Genomic DNA, 18,613 nt, shown 5'->3' with positions numbered 1-18,613 from the left:
AATCGATAAGTATTTTTTTTAATCGTCACTGACGTGATGAAGCCCGCCCGACATAAATATATCGATTTTTTTATGGCGGTAATGTTCGAAGCATAGGTAGCAAGGTAATTAGGGTTTAACATTATGTACAGAAGGCTCAAAGCGAATGTCAACTGATGCAAATGAGGATATTTAGACACTAGGAGATTTACCGTCGCACTAAATAAACAGCTCGGTACACCCGACTGAGCTCAGAGCTAAGTGGGTAGATGATCGGTATCTTTCGAGGCTGATTTAATTAAGCGGGTTTCATACTGAGCTATATTGGTTATGTGCTAGTGTCTGATATTGCAGTCTAGAAATGCTTTGTTTCCTGATCCAGTGTCGTTTAATTGGTAATGTAAAGCGCAGCTAAGACAGCAAAGACTCAAAAAACAAAGAAGCACTTATCCTGTAAGAATTTGACATCGACTCTCTTTTAATTTGTGCATTGACCGTTAGTTGAACTGTGCTTTCAATTTGATCATTTCGATTTGTGTTCTACTGTTTGCTTCATAGCATGACAATAGTGTTAAGCGCAAATTGATCAGTTCAGCACTAAAATGCTGTATTACGCGATGATTGATGCTCGCAGCATCAATCAACAACATTCCTAGATAAAGCTGTTGATGGATGTTCAAAACTTCGATACAAATATTCAGGACCAATAACCAGTTTGTTGTGATTGCCAATCAAAATTCGCAAAAGTTCATCTTTTGATACGTAGTTAAAAACTTGACTGACAGCCCATAATAACATGAAAATTAATTTAAAAGTGAATCAGTATTTTGGATTGAATTTTAGCAGAATATCGAAACAACTCCTCTGTTCCATGCAACTCTGCCAATAATTAACAAACATCGCGTTCACCCTACCTATACATACGTTTGTAACGATCACAAAAAGAAAACTGCGATGTTTGAAGAAATACGAATAAGGCAAACGGTTTTAAAAAGTTGATATATGTAATTACGCGGCAGCATAAGCGCCGCGCAATGTCGTGCATTTTTAAGTAGTGAATGGGGGAGCCGCGACAGGCGACTAAACGTCGTCATTTGACACTTTTAACACCCCTGCCCGTTAAACACTCGACAGGCTAATAATACTGCTACGTACCTTCTCTTTAAGCCTTTCATTGTTTTATAGTAGAAAAACTAATGGCAACAATATGCTCGGTCTAATTGAACGGAAAACGACGCGCTACATAAACAGCGACTGTTTTAAAACCAATTTTCATATTGAAAACTACTGCTCGAGTTGTTTGCGAGTACTCAATTCACGTCCGTTTAGTAAACAGTGTTATGTCGGCTATGCAGACATACCGGTCTTAATATCATAGTTAACAATCAGAAGTAGTGCTGTTTAATGCAATTATCATAAAGAATATTGGTATTCATATTTGAAATGTATTCGTTATGCCAGGTTCGACAGTGGCTGTGTTGATTTTATTGTATTTTGCTAGCTGTATAACAATGAGATTGTTGAAGGAAGCATCGTTGATACAGCGGGGCGACGAGAGCGCAACCCCTGAAAGCATCCTTGACCGGCTTACGAGATAAGAACTCGGTCAAGATTAGAAGGCTTTAATAATGACACAGAATTCTTACATATTTTGTTTGCTTCATAAAAGGTGCGGCATTATTGTTACTTACTCTTAAGCAACGAAGTAAGAAATTCTTGTCATAAAAGTGGAGTAAGTTGCAAAGTTAGGAAAATGTGAACAATGAACGAGACGGCATTTTTATAACGCAGCCTTAGAAATTACCTTTTAATTTTTTAAATAACCTTTAAGAGACTGTTACGTGACGAATTTCTTGTTGCAACTTTTTGGAAAGTTTTCGTAATTATGTATATACAAATGAGGAAGTGAAGCAGTAAGTCACGTTGTGCTCCATAGGTTCGGTTACATTTTGAAACAAATGTGTCGCGCACAGAACGTGTCACGATATCTGCTTTGAATACAATAGTGTCATAGAGCCCCGGTCAGTGTTCCAATTTATTTTAGATTAAAGTCCTGTATTGATCAGTGCGTCGACTCGAATCCCCATGATGGCTTACTAATGGACTTATTTTCTCAATTTGAATCAGTGTTATAAGGATAGATACAGATTGGACTAAGTTGCATGTGAACCTTTATATGTATGTTTCGAATGCTTTAAGCGACAATAAAATAATATTTTTTAATATAAAAACAAAAACTATATGACCATATCATGTACCTACTACGTCAAGCCATTGAAGATTTTAAAGCATTCCTTTCCGTCGTGTCTGACATAAAGTTTATGAAAGGTCTAAATAAGATGTAATTGATCTACAAGTGGCTCGCTGGACTCAAGTTCTTATTGTCTTAAAAGGACTGAGTCTTAGCGTGCCTTAATACGTATTTCTCTAGGGGATAGTCAAAGCGACCGTCACCGACCGACGCTGTCAGGTAATAAGCTGGTAAAGATTTATTAATTAGAAAAGTGAGATTATTTTCATTCAATTGACTGTTGAAATGAATACATTAAAAATAATATCAGATAGAGTGGCAGATGATGTTCATTGTACCTACGCAGTAAACTTAACATATATAAAACAAAACATCTTAAATTATTCCCGTCCTCAAACACCTTAAATTGCTTAGAACGATTAATTACAAACAAATCTAAACAACATGACACAGCTCGGATTGTTGTTAATTAAGTAGAAGGGTAAACGAACAATAAGAGCATCCGTGGATATTACCAGAAATGTTCATGAAACTTTTGAAACTAATATTCAGAGCATTTTCAAACTTGACTTTTCGGGATGGTGACATTCCAGACATGTTGGCTGAAGTTTTTACGAGTGACAACCCTATGCTCAAAGTGCTTCTACGCGAACTGCTTACGCGATCGTCGCGAACTTCTTTCACTGAATTGTTCAGTTCAGTTGGCTTTATATCACTTTGCTTTTTAAAGCAATTGTAGACTCATTGAAGTATCAACAAGTGCATCTCGCCGGGATCTTATCTTGATATAGGATGTCCTGTCTTTTGAAACAAGATATTTGTAAAGGGTTGTACTTTTTGATGCTTAAATCTTTGCTTTGAGATACTTGAGTACGTAGATATCTGATTTGTATCTGGAATCCTTTGTATTTTGAAATACGTACCTACTTGGAATCTAACTTTTCTACTAAGTAGTTCAGTATCAAAGAGTTCGCCTTGTACTTGTACAAGGCTAATAATTCCTGTAAACCGATTGCAACATCACCCAAGACCTTAATCACGAATCAAAACTATACAGTCACACTCGGATGCACAGAAAAACAATAATAATGAAGATCATTACCGAAAGGAGTTCAGTGACACACATAAATAATTTAATGACAAAGTACGTACCTCTTGTCCTTCAACAGTTCTGTAGCGCACCCATTTGCCGAGCTTAGGTCTCCAGTACTCGATGACGTAGGCCTCCGCGTACTCCTGCCCCTGGCCGTTGCCGAAGCGACCCTGGGTTCCGGTCCCGGTGATCACGTGCACCGAGTGCAGGTCGATCTCCAGCCATTCCGTAGATTCAGTCGTTATCTGAGACCTTGGACACCAGGCCCCACCTTTTATGTCCTGGTTTAGTCTGACAAGGAAAGTTATAAGATTAACATTCGATTGTCTAACCAAGGCGTTGTCTTACACTACAAAAATATTTTGTAGTAAATTTTCAATAATAACTTGCTCGACACTATCACTTGATATCTTTGAATGGGAAAGAAAATAAGGGTGGAAGTTTAGATTAGCGTAGCGATCAGTACAGCCGCCAAACATTACGGTGCCGATTATCTCAGACGGGTACTCGACTTCCTATATTCGTCATTAGGCGCACCCACACAGATACAGCACATGTTTACACGGATGATAACATAGCCGCTGCAAATAAGACCACTTACGTATACGTAATGTTTTACATGCAGGCAATGAGTCACTGTGTTTTACACATGCATACCCTTTAAATATTTGGGGTTGGAGCTTGATAAAAGATATATGAGAGAGGCTAAACAACAAACAATCGAATGCGTGTCATAGTTGAATGAATCAGCCCTATTTCAAGCCACGAGTCTCGAATGCTTGGTGTAAGGCAGCTCGGGATATAAGCTCCACTTATTTCCCACAGCAAGCCACGCACGATCGCTTTGTGCAAACGCTTGCTTTGACCGAGTGTATGGCAAAGGTATGGTTAAACAGAGTAAATTTACGTTGTATTTGTGTAAACCAGCGTATTTTACGTGCGTGGGTTAGTAGAGTATCCGTTTACTACATAAATCTGTGTATGTTATTCGTCTAGTTAATATCTGCACGATGGTGTCACCCACGCTATCGAGCGCGTCTTACTTTCGTCGTAATCTCTCCAATACCGTCAATAGTGTGGTTACGAGGTGACAGTCAAACATTAAGTGGTTACTACATTAAGAACGGGTCCTACTCCCGCTACTCCGTCCTACAAGCCTCTCATAACGAAATTGGTTATTGAGCTTTCAATTACAAAGGGTACATTATAAACTCGAGGCACGCCGTTAGCCCGACGCGAGACTCGACGTTGGAATATTGTCAGCAGCGTGTTAAATGTAAGTGAGTGCGCATCCGTACATGTGTAACGGTCGCCACTGAGACAATTTAAATACTTGAAGCTACAATTTGGTTATACTCATTTACAAAACTGAAAACTTATTTGCGTTAACTTAACTGCTATTCAAAGATCTTTTCGTGATTAGTTAACTTTTCTTTACGTCTAATCTAAAACACCCACATTTATTACAAATAGTTACAAACCAAATATAATTAAAAAAGCATATACATATTCCCAAAACTACGTATGGTAAGATTGGAATTGAAAAATGAATATAAATAGCTCTGTTTAAGTCAGTGGTAGGAAAGAAAATAGGTTCAATAAATATCTGTCGTCGGTCATAACGTGGCTAGACTATGGGCAATCCGTGCGTAGCGGACTACCAAGTACGTCTGAAAAATACAAGGCCCGTCGAAATTGGATTTATGATTGAACCAACGGATCAAGAAAACGGCAAGCAAATTCAAATACATTTCTGCCACCGCATATAAACCTAACATTGTAATATCAATACTCTTACTGTAACTAATCCCAGCCGTATGGCAGCAATATTATTGATCGTTAAAACACAAAGGGTCAATTAAAACTCAAATGTTTAAAAGTCTAAACTGACTCATAATAAGCACTTGGGCTTTGAAGTTTATACGCAGTGAATGAACAAAGCTATTCGCTTCAATACACTGAGCATACAAAAACTGAGACGCATTGTGATTTCACAACGATCCAAGATTCCTCCTATAATATATCAATCAAAGCTAATAATAGTGCTGTTGTTATTAGCGCATTCACTTATCATGTGTCACTGAGGCTGTGTAATCGTTCGCACCAATCAAATTCCAAGATGGCCAGTCATTAAGCCCATTGACGCGCCACCGACCGCTTGCTAGATATCAATGAGGCGTGAACAAACTTTCATAATTTATCACTTAGCATATGCGCTAGCTAATAAGTTTTGATACTATTTCTACTTGGACATCAGAGACGTTTCACGCTTCCTTTTGTCTATTGCAATGTGATATTACAAATAGTGCTGCACTAAATCATTGATGTTATAACATAAACAACACGCTGGGTGTTCGACAATAAAGAAAATAAACATGTCGCACATGAACTTTTATAATTAATAGCTAATATTAAACAGGCAGTAAAGTAACCATCGCCTCCACGACCACCGTTTGCATCGTAAATAAATGAACCTCTTTATCGATTACCACTCACGACATCGACACACTTTTTCAAAACCATACCGAATAGGACTCTATATCGTGTCGACACTGGTCCAATCCCTTTTAGGTCGAATAATAATATAAGTATATCCTGCAGAAAACTTGTGGTAACCCATAAAACAACATATTGTCACCAATTATGACATTGCCATTTGCCTCCACCTCCCCAGGGCCACTTGGTTGAACTACGGGGTGGGTCCGCCGTTCAGTAATGGAATTCTACCCGTTGTTATGATGATGACACTATGCATTTAAGGCGTAACTATGACTACAGAGGCGATGTTTGTCGAGCATAAAGAAATGTTCAATTGAGTTCTCTGGCTTGGAGTTTATTACTCGTTATTTCCTAATACTATTTTACTCTTGCTTCGTAGTTTAAAATAATGTTCAATAAGTAGCTTATAAAACTTGAAACACGTTCCGACAAGACGATTCAGATCAATATAGTCGAGCAAGTTATTACTAAATAAGCTTAGAGCATACACAAACCTTCCATTTTGCGGGGCCACATTGCCGTCGTTGTAACAGGAGCTAGCGCTGATATCCCTGTCGGGAATCAACCCGCTCTCCATTCCAAGCGGCGCGATACATTGAGCTGCAAACAGACACACATGTGTATATCGATGTACGTTGTATCAATATGCGCACCCGGCTTATGCACACCACACCGACCCGCCGACTACGGCCAACTTAGATGACATTTAGATGCTTGTCTTGCCTCTAGTCAAGATGCACGTAAATCATTCAAGACTTGCAGATAGGTGACGTTAGATATTTTACACTGTACACCATTTGAAAGTTCTTCGCTGTTCGCAATGCCAAGTCAGTAACAAGGTATATGGTAGCTACAAATTAAACGCAAGAAAACAATTTTAAACAGGACAACATAATAAGGAAAAATTGAAGATAATTATGCCACAAAAAACATAACAAGTATCAAAAACGACAAAGTCAATTTAAAAGTTTGTTAAGGTGTACCGAAACGGTCTGATAAACTAAAATCGATGGCATACTGAGAACAGGTTGATTATACAAGTACGACATTGCGTGTCGGGGTTTTTAAATGAAAGCACAGTGAAAGGTACAGTCTACCGTCACCCTTACGCCGGCCAGCATAAGTAACGAGCAAATTAATTATTTTCGAAACATCCGCACAGCATGTTTCCACTTAACATTAGCAAGCTTACGTAGACAGTGGTATTAATTAATAAAATGTAAAAGAGCACTAAATTACATAAACATGAGATAAGTTGTCAGGCAAATTTCTCATTGGGCTTGTACAGTTTAATTCTCAACGGGGTCGCTTATTAGTCAATCTATCAAAGGGAGAAACCTAGCGTGCGGTAGGTATTGGACTCCAAACAACTGATATAAGTTACATAGTCGTAGTTATGTGATATTGTTGAATCATTTAATTAGCTGCCAACGACTGATAACTTGCGTCGCATGTGTAGGGCACGCATCACTGACGAGCGGGAGCGACGCGAGACGCGCCGCGCGTGAGCGCCGAGACCATGCGCTCTATTGTAATCACCAAATTATCTAACGTTAGGTCCCTTATCGATTCATAAATGATCTACTATATTTGACAAATAATAAGTTTAAAAATTTCACACCCTACATATGTTTTCTCGAACAAACCCTTGTTTAACCTTGCAGTCATTACGCTATCTAATAATAGCCATAAACATAAACAAAAGTTTTGTAGTTGAAGAGAAAAACGAACGTAACGAAACCCCTTAAAATAATGTTACACAAATAAATGGGATAAAAAGTAAACAAATTAAAAGATTCCAAATAAAAGTAATGCAAAGCAGATGAAAAATACAAAATTAGAATAACATAAGCCAGATCGCTATCGCTACCGCTCGGCATATCCACCACCCTTTGATTTACAATGGTCATCAATCATTCCATTCAAGTACCATTGTGAGGCCCTTATTAGACAAAAATTTAATTTTGTACTGTTTCACAACCACATGCGTCTTTTGTACGAAATGAGAGCGCATGCCGTAAAGTATGTGACGACGATACGGCTATCATTAGGTAAACATTTGTTTTACTGGCATCCATACATGCCCAGCAAACAAGAATAAGTATTACTGATGTTAATCATATATTCATAAATATTTTAGCTTTGGAGCGGAACAGGAATAGAGTTAAACAATCATACAGTAGGTTCTTGACGTCTGCTCAATAGCTTTAATTTATATTCACACAGCAACGGCGCTTATAAACATATTGAATCGAATATAGATTTATATTGATGACAAGTCGCATAGCCAATAGCCGTTGTGTAACGAGGTGTAAGTCTAGACCAGCACGTGCTTGTCGTGTGCATAGCGCCACAGGAACCCCTATGCCAGGCATAAACAGATTTATCAGAAATTTCGTGTACAACGAGAGTGTACGCTAAGTTTCCTCCACGCCATACAAAAGACAAGCGCTTATAGGTCAAATGCAAATAGTATTCGCTTGTTGCGTGTCTCGTTATTTAAGCAGGCCTCTTGTTGCTCAGAGCTTGAGAACAAATTGCAAACGTCATAAAGCCAGTTTTGAATATTAATAAACACGAATAAATGATCTCGGTTTAAGCAAAAGCATTTAGGTACTTGGACCAGCGGTTCACAAAGTGAGCGTGCTTCTGACGTCCGGTAAATTGGGTGTACTTTTTTTTTATCGTCCAGTTTCGCTGCTCCCCCTACAATGGTCGTTTAGCATGGTATTTTTTTACTCTGAAGTAAGTACACTTTCAGAGTACGGTGAGTGAAAGGCGAATAGTAAAACATGGAGTGGGGAAAGTTTCAGAAGCACTGAGCTTGTGCGTGCTTAAGCTATTGCGTGACATGTAGTCGTCTAATGAATAATAAACAGCGCAGTGGCGACTCGCTACTCATTCATATCCATCCACGAAAGGCAATATTCATTTTTACATAAAACGATTGAATGTCAGCTTAAACCACCCACAATATTGGCTTTAGTACATATAAATTTGGAACAGCAGCGGCTACTCCACGGTAGCTCTCCGTTACCTAGATACGTGCGCGTTCTCACTCGTTACCCACGCCAACTTACAATGTCACGTGTTTTTCTTTTACGACTAAAACCACTTCGCGTGATATCCTTGGACTATTATTTTAATTACTTTCATTGTACGAGGGGGTCGTTAGCATTTTGTTTTTTATGTTCAGTAGTTTTCACGACAAATGTGTACGGAACGTATAGCTGACAACGATAACGGTCCGGTGAGGTAATGACTTTCCAAACTATTCAACGCGCGGACGACGTACGTATAGATGTACAGCAAGTAATAATTACACGGCCATTGAAGGCAGATCGATAGAAGCAGGGCCGAGGCGCATTAAATAATAAAATAAGCTTTAAAATGTGCTCCGGGCAATTTACACCAGGAGTATATTAGGGCGGCCTCTTCGTTTCTTGTAATCGATATCAAACCCATAAATAATTTAATTAATAAAAACAACGAGATGTATGGGATGGTGTGCGATAACCGATGTATGACCACATTTATTTTGTAAAGAAGTACTTAAGAAGTATAAAAATGGAGACATTTTTGTCTACGTTTAATATTATTTTAATCAATATTCTGTCGCATGGGAATTCGCAGGAAAAAACGGGCACTCAACAGGTAGGTAAGAGGGCGGACAGCCGCAGAAACGTCAAACATAATAACGTCAGTATCTAAGTAACCGTTAAGTGCGGCAACTGTTGCCACGGGAGGCCTTCGTGCACGTCATAGCCATATTTGTTAACCTATGAATTTGAAAACAGCATTTTTTAGCTTCATGTTAAGTTTAAGAAAACAAAATTAAATGTTTTATTACATTCATTAAGAATAATTAACATTTTTCCAGTTCATTAAAGAGAACTAGGGTGAAATATAAAACGACTGAGTGCCTATCGGTGTGTAATCGGATACATAAAGCTTGTTTATTAAAACCAACAAATATTTTTTCGGGCTGTGTAAGCTTAAATGTACCGGGAGCAAACAACAAGAATAAATGGCACTTTCACTAAATTCTTAAACTTCCTATTACGTATGCTAATCGCTTCATATTCAATGGGAACCAAAAAACGTAAGATTCTTAAAGCATTAAAGTTTAATAAAATACTTAATCTTACTTTCAAGCTGCATAATAAAATAAGGCTTATTTCGTATGAAATCACCGTATTCCCGGTTGGAACACGTCCTAAGATGCGTCCGCGGTTTCCGTTTTAATTCTTTAAAATCACAGGGCATGACGTTATTCACCATTGTCGCAAACACCGGTCGTATCTACGTGAACTGATTATGAACGCAGCTCGCTGAAGCGCTCGCCGCAAATAGTGAATGTCACAGGACTTAAAGGCTCAGCAACAAGCTTTTTATAGCCTATAGATAAAGTTAAAGAGCTTTCGCGCGCACTCATTCATATAATATGTGCTGTCAAACACCGATTTGTCAATTCTGAGATAGGTAAAGTACCTAATATTGTAGCGTATTTTTATGTGGCGCTAAAACATTTATTATTTTTAGCCTTACTGTAGGAAATTCAAAATAATGTAACACGTGTATTTGACTACAGACTCAAATGCGTAAATACAATATGATCGAAGTAATTTTGTAATTAAATTTAACAACGTATGGACGGAACGTGCATATTATAGTATCGCACAAGATAATTACAACTGAATCATTAGGTAAATTGTTCCATTAAGTCAGCAGTGGCAGTAGTTCTATAATTGCCATAAACTGTCTTCCAATACGATGCGTATTAATATTTTAAGCTCAATACAAACGCTTACTTAGAACTGTTACAAAGCTTTGACAAATAAAATTACTTACATTACAGGAAAAGGACGCTAAAATATAGAGCTTGAATTAGGTAACCGTGTATAAATAATTCCATGCGATGTTATTATGAGTTGATTAAAATTTAATTTCGAAATGGGAAAGGGTAGCTGTCTAGTCGCCGACAGTGACGACGTCAACGAAATAGGATGAATAAAATATTATTCTATTCGAGATTTTAGTTGGAAATGATCAAAACATTTTAACTAAGAGGAGAATTATAAGCCTCAATGTCTTAGTACAAGCTGTGGTCATTACGGCCCCGGCTTTATTGACTGGGATTATAACAATGAAGATTAACAGTACACTCTCAAATCAGGTCAACAATGCTTGTAAAAACAGTTTCTTTCCTTCGTGTTTATTATAAATACTAGCTGTTGCCCGCGACTTCGTCCCCGTGGGTAGAAGATTTAAGTTATGATTTATACCTGCCCTGTTTTTTTCACATTTTCCATTGTGTCTTCGCTCCTGTTAGTCGTAGCGTAATGGTTTATAGCCTAAAGCCTTCCTCGATAAATGGTCTATTCAACACAAAAATAATTTTTCTATTTGGACCAGTAGTTCCTGAGATTAGCGCGTTCAAACAAACAAACAAACTCTTCAGCTTTATATATTAGTATAGATATAATCCTGATTTTATTTAATTCCCACAACGAACACTGTTCAACAAGATGTCCTCAAAGTATTCATCTACTTTGAGTGGCCAAATATGGACAGGTTTACTTCACGTCTTAATTCAAGCAAAAGGTTTCCTCATTAGCAGTTCTTGCAATGGATGCAGATGATCCATGCATATTAACAAAAACTTATACAATTATATTAGTTGCAATTTCAACCTTTCAAGATATAAAGTTAGTTTGTCGTGTATTCCGCTTCCTTTTCATTCAAATGAATACGTACTGTGACAAACTTCGGCACCTCGTCCTTACAGACTAGCTGATGGCCTTACAAATATTAGTGTTTTGAATAAAGTCGTTAATAAAATTAGTGTTTTCATTAACGTTCCCAGATAGAAGTTTTAGTTCAATTGAAATTTTGAAATATAACAACGCTAAAAGCGACTGGTGGAATTTATAATTCTTGGTACAAGTTCAGCGAGGCACGGCGTCCCCGTTGCTCCGGGAGCAGAGAACTTTCTAATTAAATATTAAGGCGGTCCATGCACAGACATCGACGAGGGACTTGCCACTAACTTTTTATAGTTGTGTGATATGGTCATAATGTCCCTTGGCCCAAATACCCGGATACTGCTCATAGACGTTTCGAATTGTTTCGTTTACGCACCGATGCCGGTGGAGAGCGCAGGTCCGAAATGATGCAAGTTGGACAAATATTTTGGCGAATTCTTTAAAATGTAATCTGAAGTAAGTATTGATTCATATGAATTCTCAACTTCAAATACCTCATTTTAAGTTGAAACCTAACGGGGTTTCAACTTAAAATTTTTGATAATGAATTGGTGCAATTTCATATGTAATTTGTAAGCCCACATCCCCAAAGCAAAATTATTACTCAAGGGTACCGCGGAACTACCAACATTTTCATTCCGAAAATGCCTTCGTTCTGAGCACCTATTTTCCTAGGTAGGTAAGTTAGGTAAATTACTCGGCGGTGCTGTTACCTATAGGTGTGCATTGTATTAAACATGAGCAGAACTCGCGACCTTGCGCCGCAGTCTTAGTTTCCCGGAATGAAAAGTACTTTATGTGCTAATCTAGGATTATATCCGCCATCAGCTACTAGTTTTAAGTAGCTTTAGGCATTAGGTGTTACCATGTTATAAATTGATAGTTACTTTTGCTCGTGTTAAGTTTCACTACTAGGAAGTATTTGTAGTTACCATGAACTACATTGTTCAGTTTTTAAGACTTGAAAATTTTGCTAAAATTCGATTTTTGCAGAAGTGAAGGAAGATTAGTGGGCGTCTCAGCCTATTGTGACTTGAGCCATCAGACGAGCGAGCGGACAAGCACTCTCGATTAAATCAATCGACAAGTTGCAGCCTTTCCACTCTCATTTAAAAATGATGTCGATGCAGCCTTAAAAGCTCGCGACATTATTTCGTCGACGACCTTGCAAAACTTTTTCATGCCGTTGATAGCGAAAACGTGACTACAAAAAACATTATAAAGTGTCTGAAATTTCCCGTTGGGCCGAGACTAAGTGAAAACTTTTGTTACAACTTACCCAAACAATTTACCGGCTTTATGCCTAGGTAAGTATTACTTAAACAGTCATTACTAGTTGTTTCAGCGCAACGTTCAACAAAGAAATGTAGGGCATTGCGGTATGCTTATTAGTCTTATTATTAGAAATATAATTTATAGACATATACCATGTCGATTGTTACCATAAAGGGTGTTAGAAATTATTAAAGATTCAAAGAAAGTTTTCATAGTCTTGGTAACGCACGTAGAAAACTGAGCTGAACTTTGGAAAGATAACGAAAAAACAAAAACTAGTTTCATGAGAAAAACAAACTGATAATTGCAACAAGACAGAATGATAGATTTAATTAAGCAGTGTTTATTTTTTCTTCTATACCAATATTCATATATATCTGTCATATAAGTTAGGCTATACATATAATAAATTGATTGTACTTACGTAGTCGCTACGTTTACCGTGTATTGTGTAATTGGCTGTGTAGCTCATAGAGCTAAATTAATTAGCTATATTGAATTTAGTGGCTCCCTGTGACTATTGAAGCGAGGCAGTGGTTCGTGTGGATAGTCTATAATGGCAGCAAGTACTGCCTGTCCGTCAATACTGTCTACCGTATTGATGAACTATGTAATACATGTCTGCTGCCATATTACAATCCTAATATCTTGCTATTATATCGTATTTGTTGTGTATCCATAGCTTTATCTTAATGTTCGACGTAACACCATGTAAAGTGCTCGCAGACATTTTACACCTTATTAAATAAAAATAAAAAACAGAATAATCGTTGCGGAGTATAGCGAGGTATCGTATCGGCATGTATACATAATGATAGGCCGGTGCGTTGTTACTGGTTTTAACAGTAAACAGCCTAGTCGAGTACTTCAACGATATTACTCAAGTTCTATTGATGAACTCGGCTTCGACCGCGGTCTCACGGATACATCGCGTTGATAACCGAGTTTACAGTTCAGTCATTAGTACATTGAAACTATGAATAAGTAATAATTTACAACATGTTTGTCTATAAGATAGGAAATTTTACTTTATGTTGTTATTCGACGTGAATAAACATTATATGGACTTTTACTTGGCAAAAATGTTTCTACAAATAGAATCATGAAACACGACCGCATGCAGCTGAGTCTGACGCGACAAGATTGGATAGGATAAGAAACGAGTATATTAGAGGAAGTTTTAAGTAACGCCGGTGATACAAAAGTTAGGAGGGAACCGTTTGTTGTGGTACAGGGAAAATAAAAGAGTGACGGATACGTGCGATGTAGGGACTTAAGTATAGTATAATGAAATGTGTGATAGATGATACATAGAAAGAAAAAAAGCAAATTTATCGCAATTACCTATAATATATTAAGATATGCTAACGTGAATATTGAAATCGTTGTTTCCGTCTGAATGGAACGCGTCGTGCTATAAAAGCGTGCAATTAAAAAACGAAATAATAAAACACACACGTGCTGGCCGTTTTTAGCTTACGCCGCGTATCCGAATAAATATTAACATGTGTTTTGATTATTCTTTCAAATAACACACGCAATTAAAGACTTTTTAGATAAAAACTTTATATATCTATTTGTGGGTGAGCGTTGCGTTAATTATTTTCGCACATGTGGCTTCTTCGGTATCGCGACTATTGACATGACATTACGGCCGCTATTATCTTGACAATTTACTGCATGACAAATAGTAACGTCTTGTTTAATCAGTTCACAATTGAGTAGCAAGTATTTGTTTTAATAAAGACGGTACTGGGCTGTGAGTAATTAAAGAAAATTCTACGCCCTTATTTAATAACTGACCCGTTTTGTTTCTCATGATATTACAATAACAGTACACTGATTTATGTTCTTTATAATATAGACAGTCTCGCTCCCGTTGCTTATAAATAACAATTTGGAAGCGTGCCGGTGAAATTCGTGTTTAGTAAGGGTCGCTGTAAGCGTGCGTGCTCATCAACACTCTTTCTGTATATGGGAAAGAGATCTTTAGTCAGCGTTGAGGAATCTACGGGTTGTTTTTTTCTGAACATCGGATTAAGTGTCATACAAGTTTTAAAGTTAAGTACTTGCAAGTTACAACCAAAGATATGTTCAAGAAAATTTGGTATGAATAGTTTTAAAACAAAGATGTAGCTAATATGTAAAACTTACCGCCAAACATATTGGATACAGTAATAATTGCACTTACGTAGGGGCTTAGCGCTCACACAACCCCAATTAAGTATAGTTTGTTTAGCTATTATCTAGTCGTTCTTAAGATATCATTATCCGTCGCACTACTGGTATTCTAACTTTGGTTTTTAAATTTCAGAAAAAAAACTTGTTTTTTTATAAAACTTAGGCCGTGAACACGAAGGTCCTGTATCGACTAACAAAATTCTTGCTATAATGTCATCCTTTCCGTTCCTGACAGACTGACATTGAAATTGGTTCTAGTCATGGGTTCTAGTCCTTTTATCTATTATGCATAAAGCTTATAATATGTCAATGTGTCTAAATTAATGGGAAACAATACAAGTACGGCGAACGTATTTACTCAAATTCTATTCCCCGCGGTGGTCGCGTAACTTACCTGAAGTTTCGGGAAAGCGGTTGTCAAAGCGAATAAACGATGTCGTGATAAAGGAATATTTTATCGATATCTTCATAACTTAGACTATACTGAGGTAAACATAGAACGTGAGTCTGTTCGCGGCTAATTAGGATCGCATCCTGTTTTAAAAGTTTCATCAAACACCTCCTTGTATTTCGAAAAGTACTGAACTTTAGTTGAAAACAAATTCGACGTTCGCGCCATCTAGTTAGGAAGACGTCGCGGCGTTCCGGGGCGACAACGCTGCTTATTAACACCACAAACTTTAAATTAATGATATAGCTGCTTATTAAAATTAACTTATAATTTGTAGTGTTTTAAAATATTCAATAGGCTCCAAATTATGTAATATTAAAAGTTCACGTTCCCGATAGATGGAACATTAAAAATAAGTGAGCCTAATTCCGAACTACATATTTGACGTAAGATTTACTTAAGCTAACGAATCCAAATCAAGAAAGTAACTAAGATAATTAAGTACAATTACTAAGTTGCTGACTTGTATCTATTGCTACTAATAAAATTAATATTAAGTAAGTAAATAGTATTGTTAATCTGGAATACTTATTTTGATAAATCAGTAATCGCAACGATAAATGAGTCTGCAGGTAAATTCTGGATCGACATTAAATACGTTTGGTACATTGCGGTGGCCTTCGAATACATAAAGTATTCAAAGGCAGTGTTAAGATATGGCCAGTCAAGTGTACTCGGCGCAAGTGCTGTATCGCAGCTTTCAGCAACATTCTTACCAGTCTGTATTATACAAATAGTTTACTCAGAAGCAAATTCCTGTCATAATCTCAGGATGATAAGACGCGCTACTTATTTAACGAAGGTTTATCTCACCTAGATTCTTTCTCGGAAAATACTATGATAAAAATTTATTAAAATTCTTAGGAAGCGACGCTAAATAGTTCGGTTGCGAATTTCGTTATTTTATAATATAAATAAATTCTCAGCGTGGCTTTCGACACTGGTTGTACCTAGTATTTGCGTTCGTGTAAAACCGACATATATTTCTCCGCGACAGACGCCTGTCTTTGTGTACAGTTTATTAGTTATGATACATGCCATAGCACAATGTCGTTTTGTATAATTACAACACGGCGAGGTCCCGACACGAATGTTTTTTGTCTAGATCTGCACGTCATTTTCGGTCAAGGCGAGTGAAAAGGTTGACATTACCCTTTTATAATGTACATACATTAATTTAATGTAAGGGATGTGTCATCCGTTTATTTCTGTAAGTTCGAATACAAAGCATAGTTTTAAAATATTGAATTCGTTAATCTTTTTTTATTAATATTCGACTGACTTTGAGACATTGGCAACTTTGAGGATTTTTGTAGCTAAAATTATTATAAGGTTGTACTTACATATGTCGAGAGCATGCATCGGTGAGGCCCCGACGAGCAGCAGCAGAGCTACCACACACAGCACCATCGCGGCTCGCTCACTTCACCATTCTACCCTCACACCTCGACTCTACAACAAAATACAACAACATGTAAAACACATCCAACATTTCGGAGCGTAGTAGAACGCGGATCGCAACATTATAAAAATCGAAGAAAACATAAAACACAACCGCGTCTACCCTTCGATAGTAGTCGTAAATTCAAATAAGAGCAGATCATACGATATTACGCGACACAATTTAACCGAGAATGTGTTATTTTGACATCGAGGTTAGAGGTTTCAGGAACTTACAAGGTCAATTATAAATTACAAGGAAGGGATAAAACTATTCAAGTAGTAATTCCTAAGTTTAATTGCTTCTCAAAGCTTAATGGATTGGGGAGAGCGCAGCGTCCAAAGATGCGATGCAAAACTAAAGATATTGATGTAAGAGTCCGGGAGTGGCTTGGCTAGATTCAGTTTCAGCGGAAAGCTTCAAGTTATACACGTTAGACACTCGTCAGTCCCTGCGGCCCTTCAACTGTAAAACAAAAGAATGTCTGGGGATGCCTAACAATAGCGATGTCATTTAGATGTAGCGCCGTGTCAAGGTCTGTAGTATCGCTATGGGCAATGCGCATTCTGAAGTGGCCATCACAACACGACAGTCTCATAAGCCTGTATAAAATATCAGGCGTATAATATATTGATAAGCACTTGACGGGACTAGCGTCGGTGTACCGCGATAATACGCTAAATATGAGGACGGTCGGGCGAATAGGGCCGCCTTCAAACCGCTGTAGCCTTACCTAGCGATCTCCTATAGAGGAGTACGTTACTCGTAGTTTAAAAGACAGACACATTTACAAACAATAATCAATTACAATAATTAGCCAATATCAATTAAGTTAATTACTTTTACCGCGCAGAAAATTAAAGGCATCACGCTATAATGTAACGCTTGTTTACCTAAGGTAATAGATTTAAATTTTAGCCTTTACTGATTCATTAAACATTGAGAATTGCCCGTGTACTTAAGAATTATTTGCCCTAAAAAACAATATATTTATTCTTAATAACATTCTACAAATTCAAGCTGTACATAATTACGGTATGACTAGAAAAATACAAGGTAAAATAAGTAAAAAAAAGCACTAATTTAATTTAAATAACACTACTAATTCAAACAACGAAATCAATGTAACGTTTCTAAAAAACACTGTTACAAAATAAATATCAACTTTGTTTTTTTCTTAATGTATGTATAATATTAAAATTAGGTAAAAGCTCCGGCGCGGAGACGACGAAAATGATTTCAAAAAGTAAAGGAGATACGAGTGCAAGTACCTTCGTCGGTACATACAGCCTTGATAGAAATTCCGATTTCGTACACCAATGAAAAAGGAATGTCAACACAAAATCCGAGATTTAAAACGAACGAGTTGTATACAAGCTGCTGTCTAGTTTGGGTTCCACATCACCAACGCGATACGATCCGATTTGATGGTGTAGCTTTCGTAATCGATTTTCAGCACATTAATTATTAAACACGTAAGAACACGCACCGAACCGTTACTTAACTAATTATTTCACGACCGAACATCAACAAAACAAACAACAAACAAAGCATTAACTCGATATTTACTGAAACTTTATTACATGAGAATTTTATTTACAAAATAGAATAATAAAATCCAATGAGATTTATCAGCAATTTCAGAGCTTATATAAATTCATTTTATTGCCGACCATGA

General features: G+C 37.2%; 1 protein-coding gene across 4 annotated transcripts in view; it reads right to left on the bottom strand.

The window, feature by feature from the left end:
- The window catches only part of LOC113502688 (discoidin domain-containing receptor 2-like), a 45,286-nt gene that overhangs the window by 16,142 nt on the left and 10,531 nt on the right, over window positions 1-18,613 (bottom strand). For all 4 annotated transcript variants that reach the window (XM_026884372.1, XM_026884606.1, XM_026884534.1 and 1 more), the window contains exons 2-4: window positions 16,838-16,946; window positions 6,317-6,422; window positions 3,383-3,614 (exon numbers count right to left, since the gene is read on the bottom strand). In XM_026884372.1, coding sequence (XP_026740173.1) covers window positions 3,383-3,614; window positions 6,317-6,422; window positions 16,838-16,904 — 405 coding nt within the window. In that variant the 5' untranslated portion in view covers window positions 16,905-16,946. The remainder of the gene's footprint in view (window positions 1-3,382; window positions 3,615-6,316; window positions 6,423-16,837; window positions 16,947-18,613) is intronic.

Source organism: Trichoplusia ni, chromosome 1, assembly GCF_003590095.1.
Source record: "Trichoplusia ni isolate ovarian cell line Hi5 chromosome 1, tn1, whole genome shotgun sequence".
Lineage (NCBI taxonomy): Eukaryota > Metazoa > Arthropoda > Insecta > Lepidoptera > Noctuidae > Trichoplusia > Trichoplusia ni.
The sequence above is the reverse complement of the archived record's forward strand: the minus strand, read 5'-3'. Positions and strand labels throughout refer to the sequence as shown.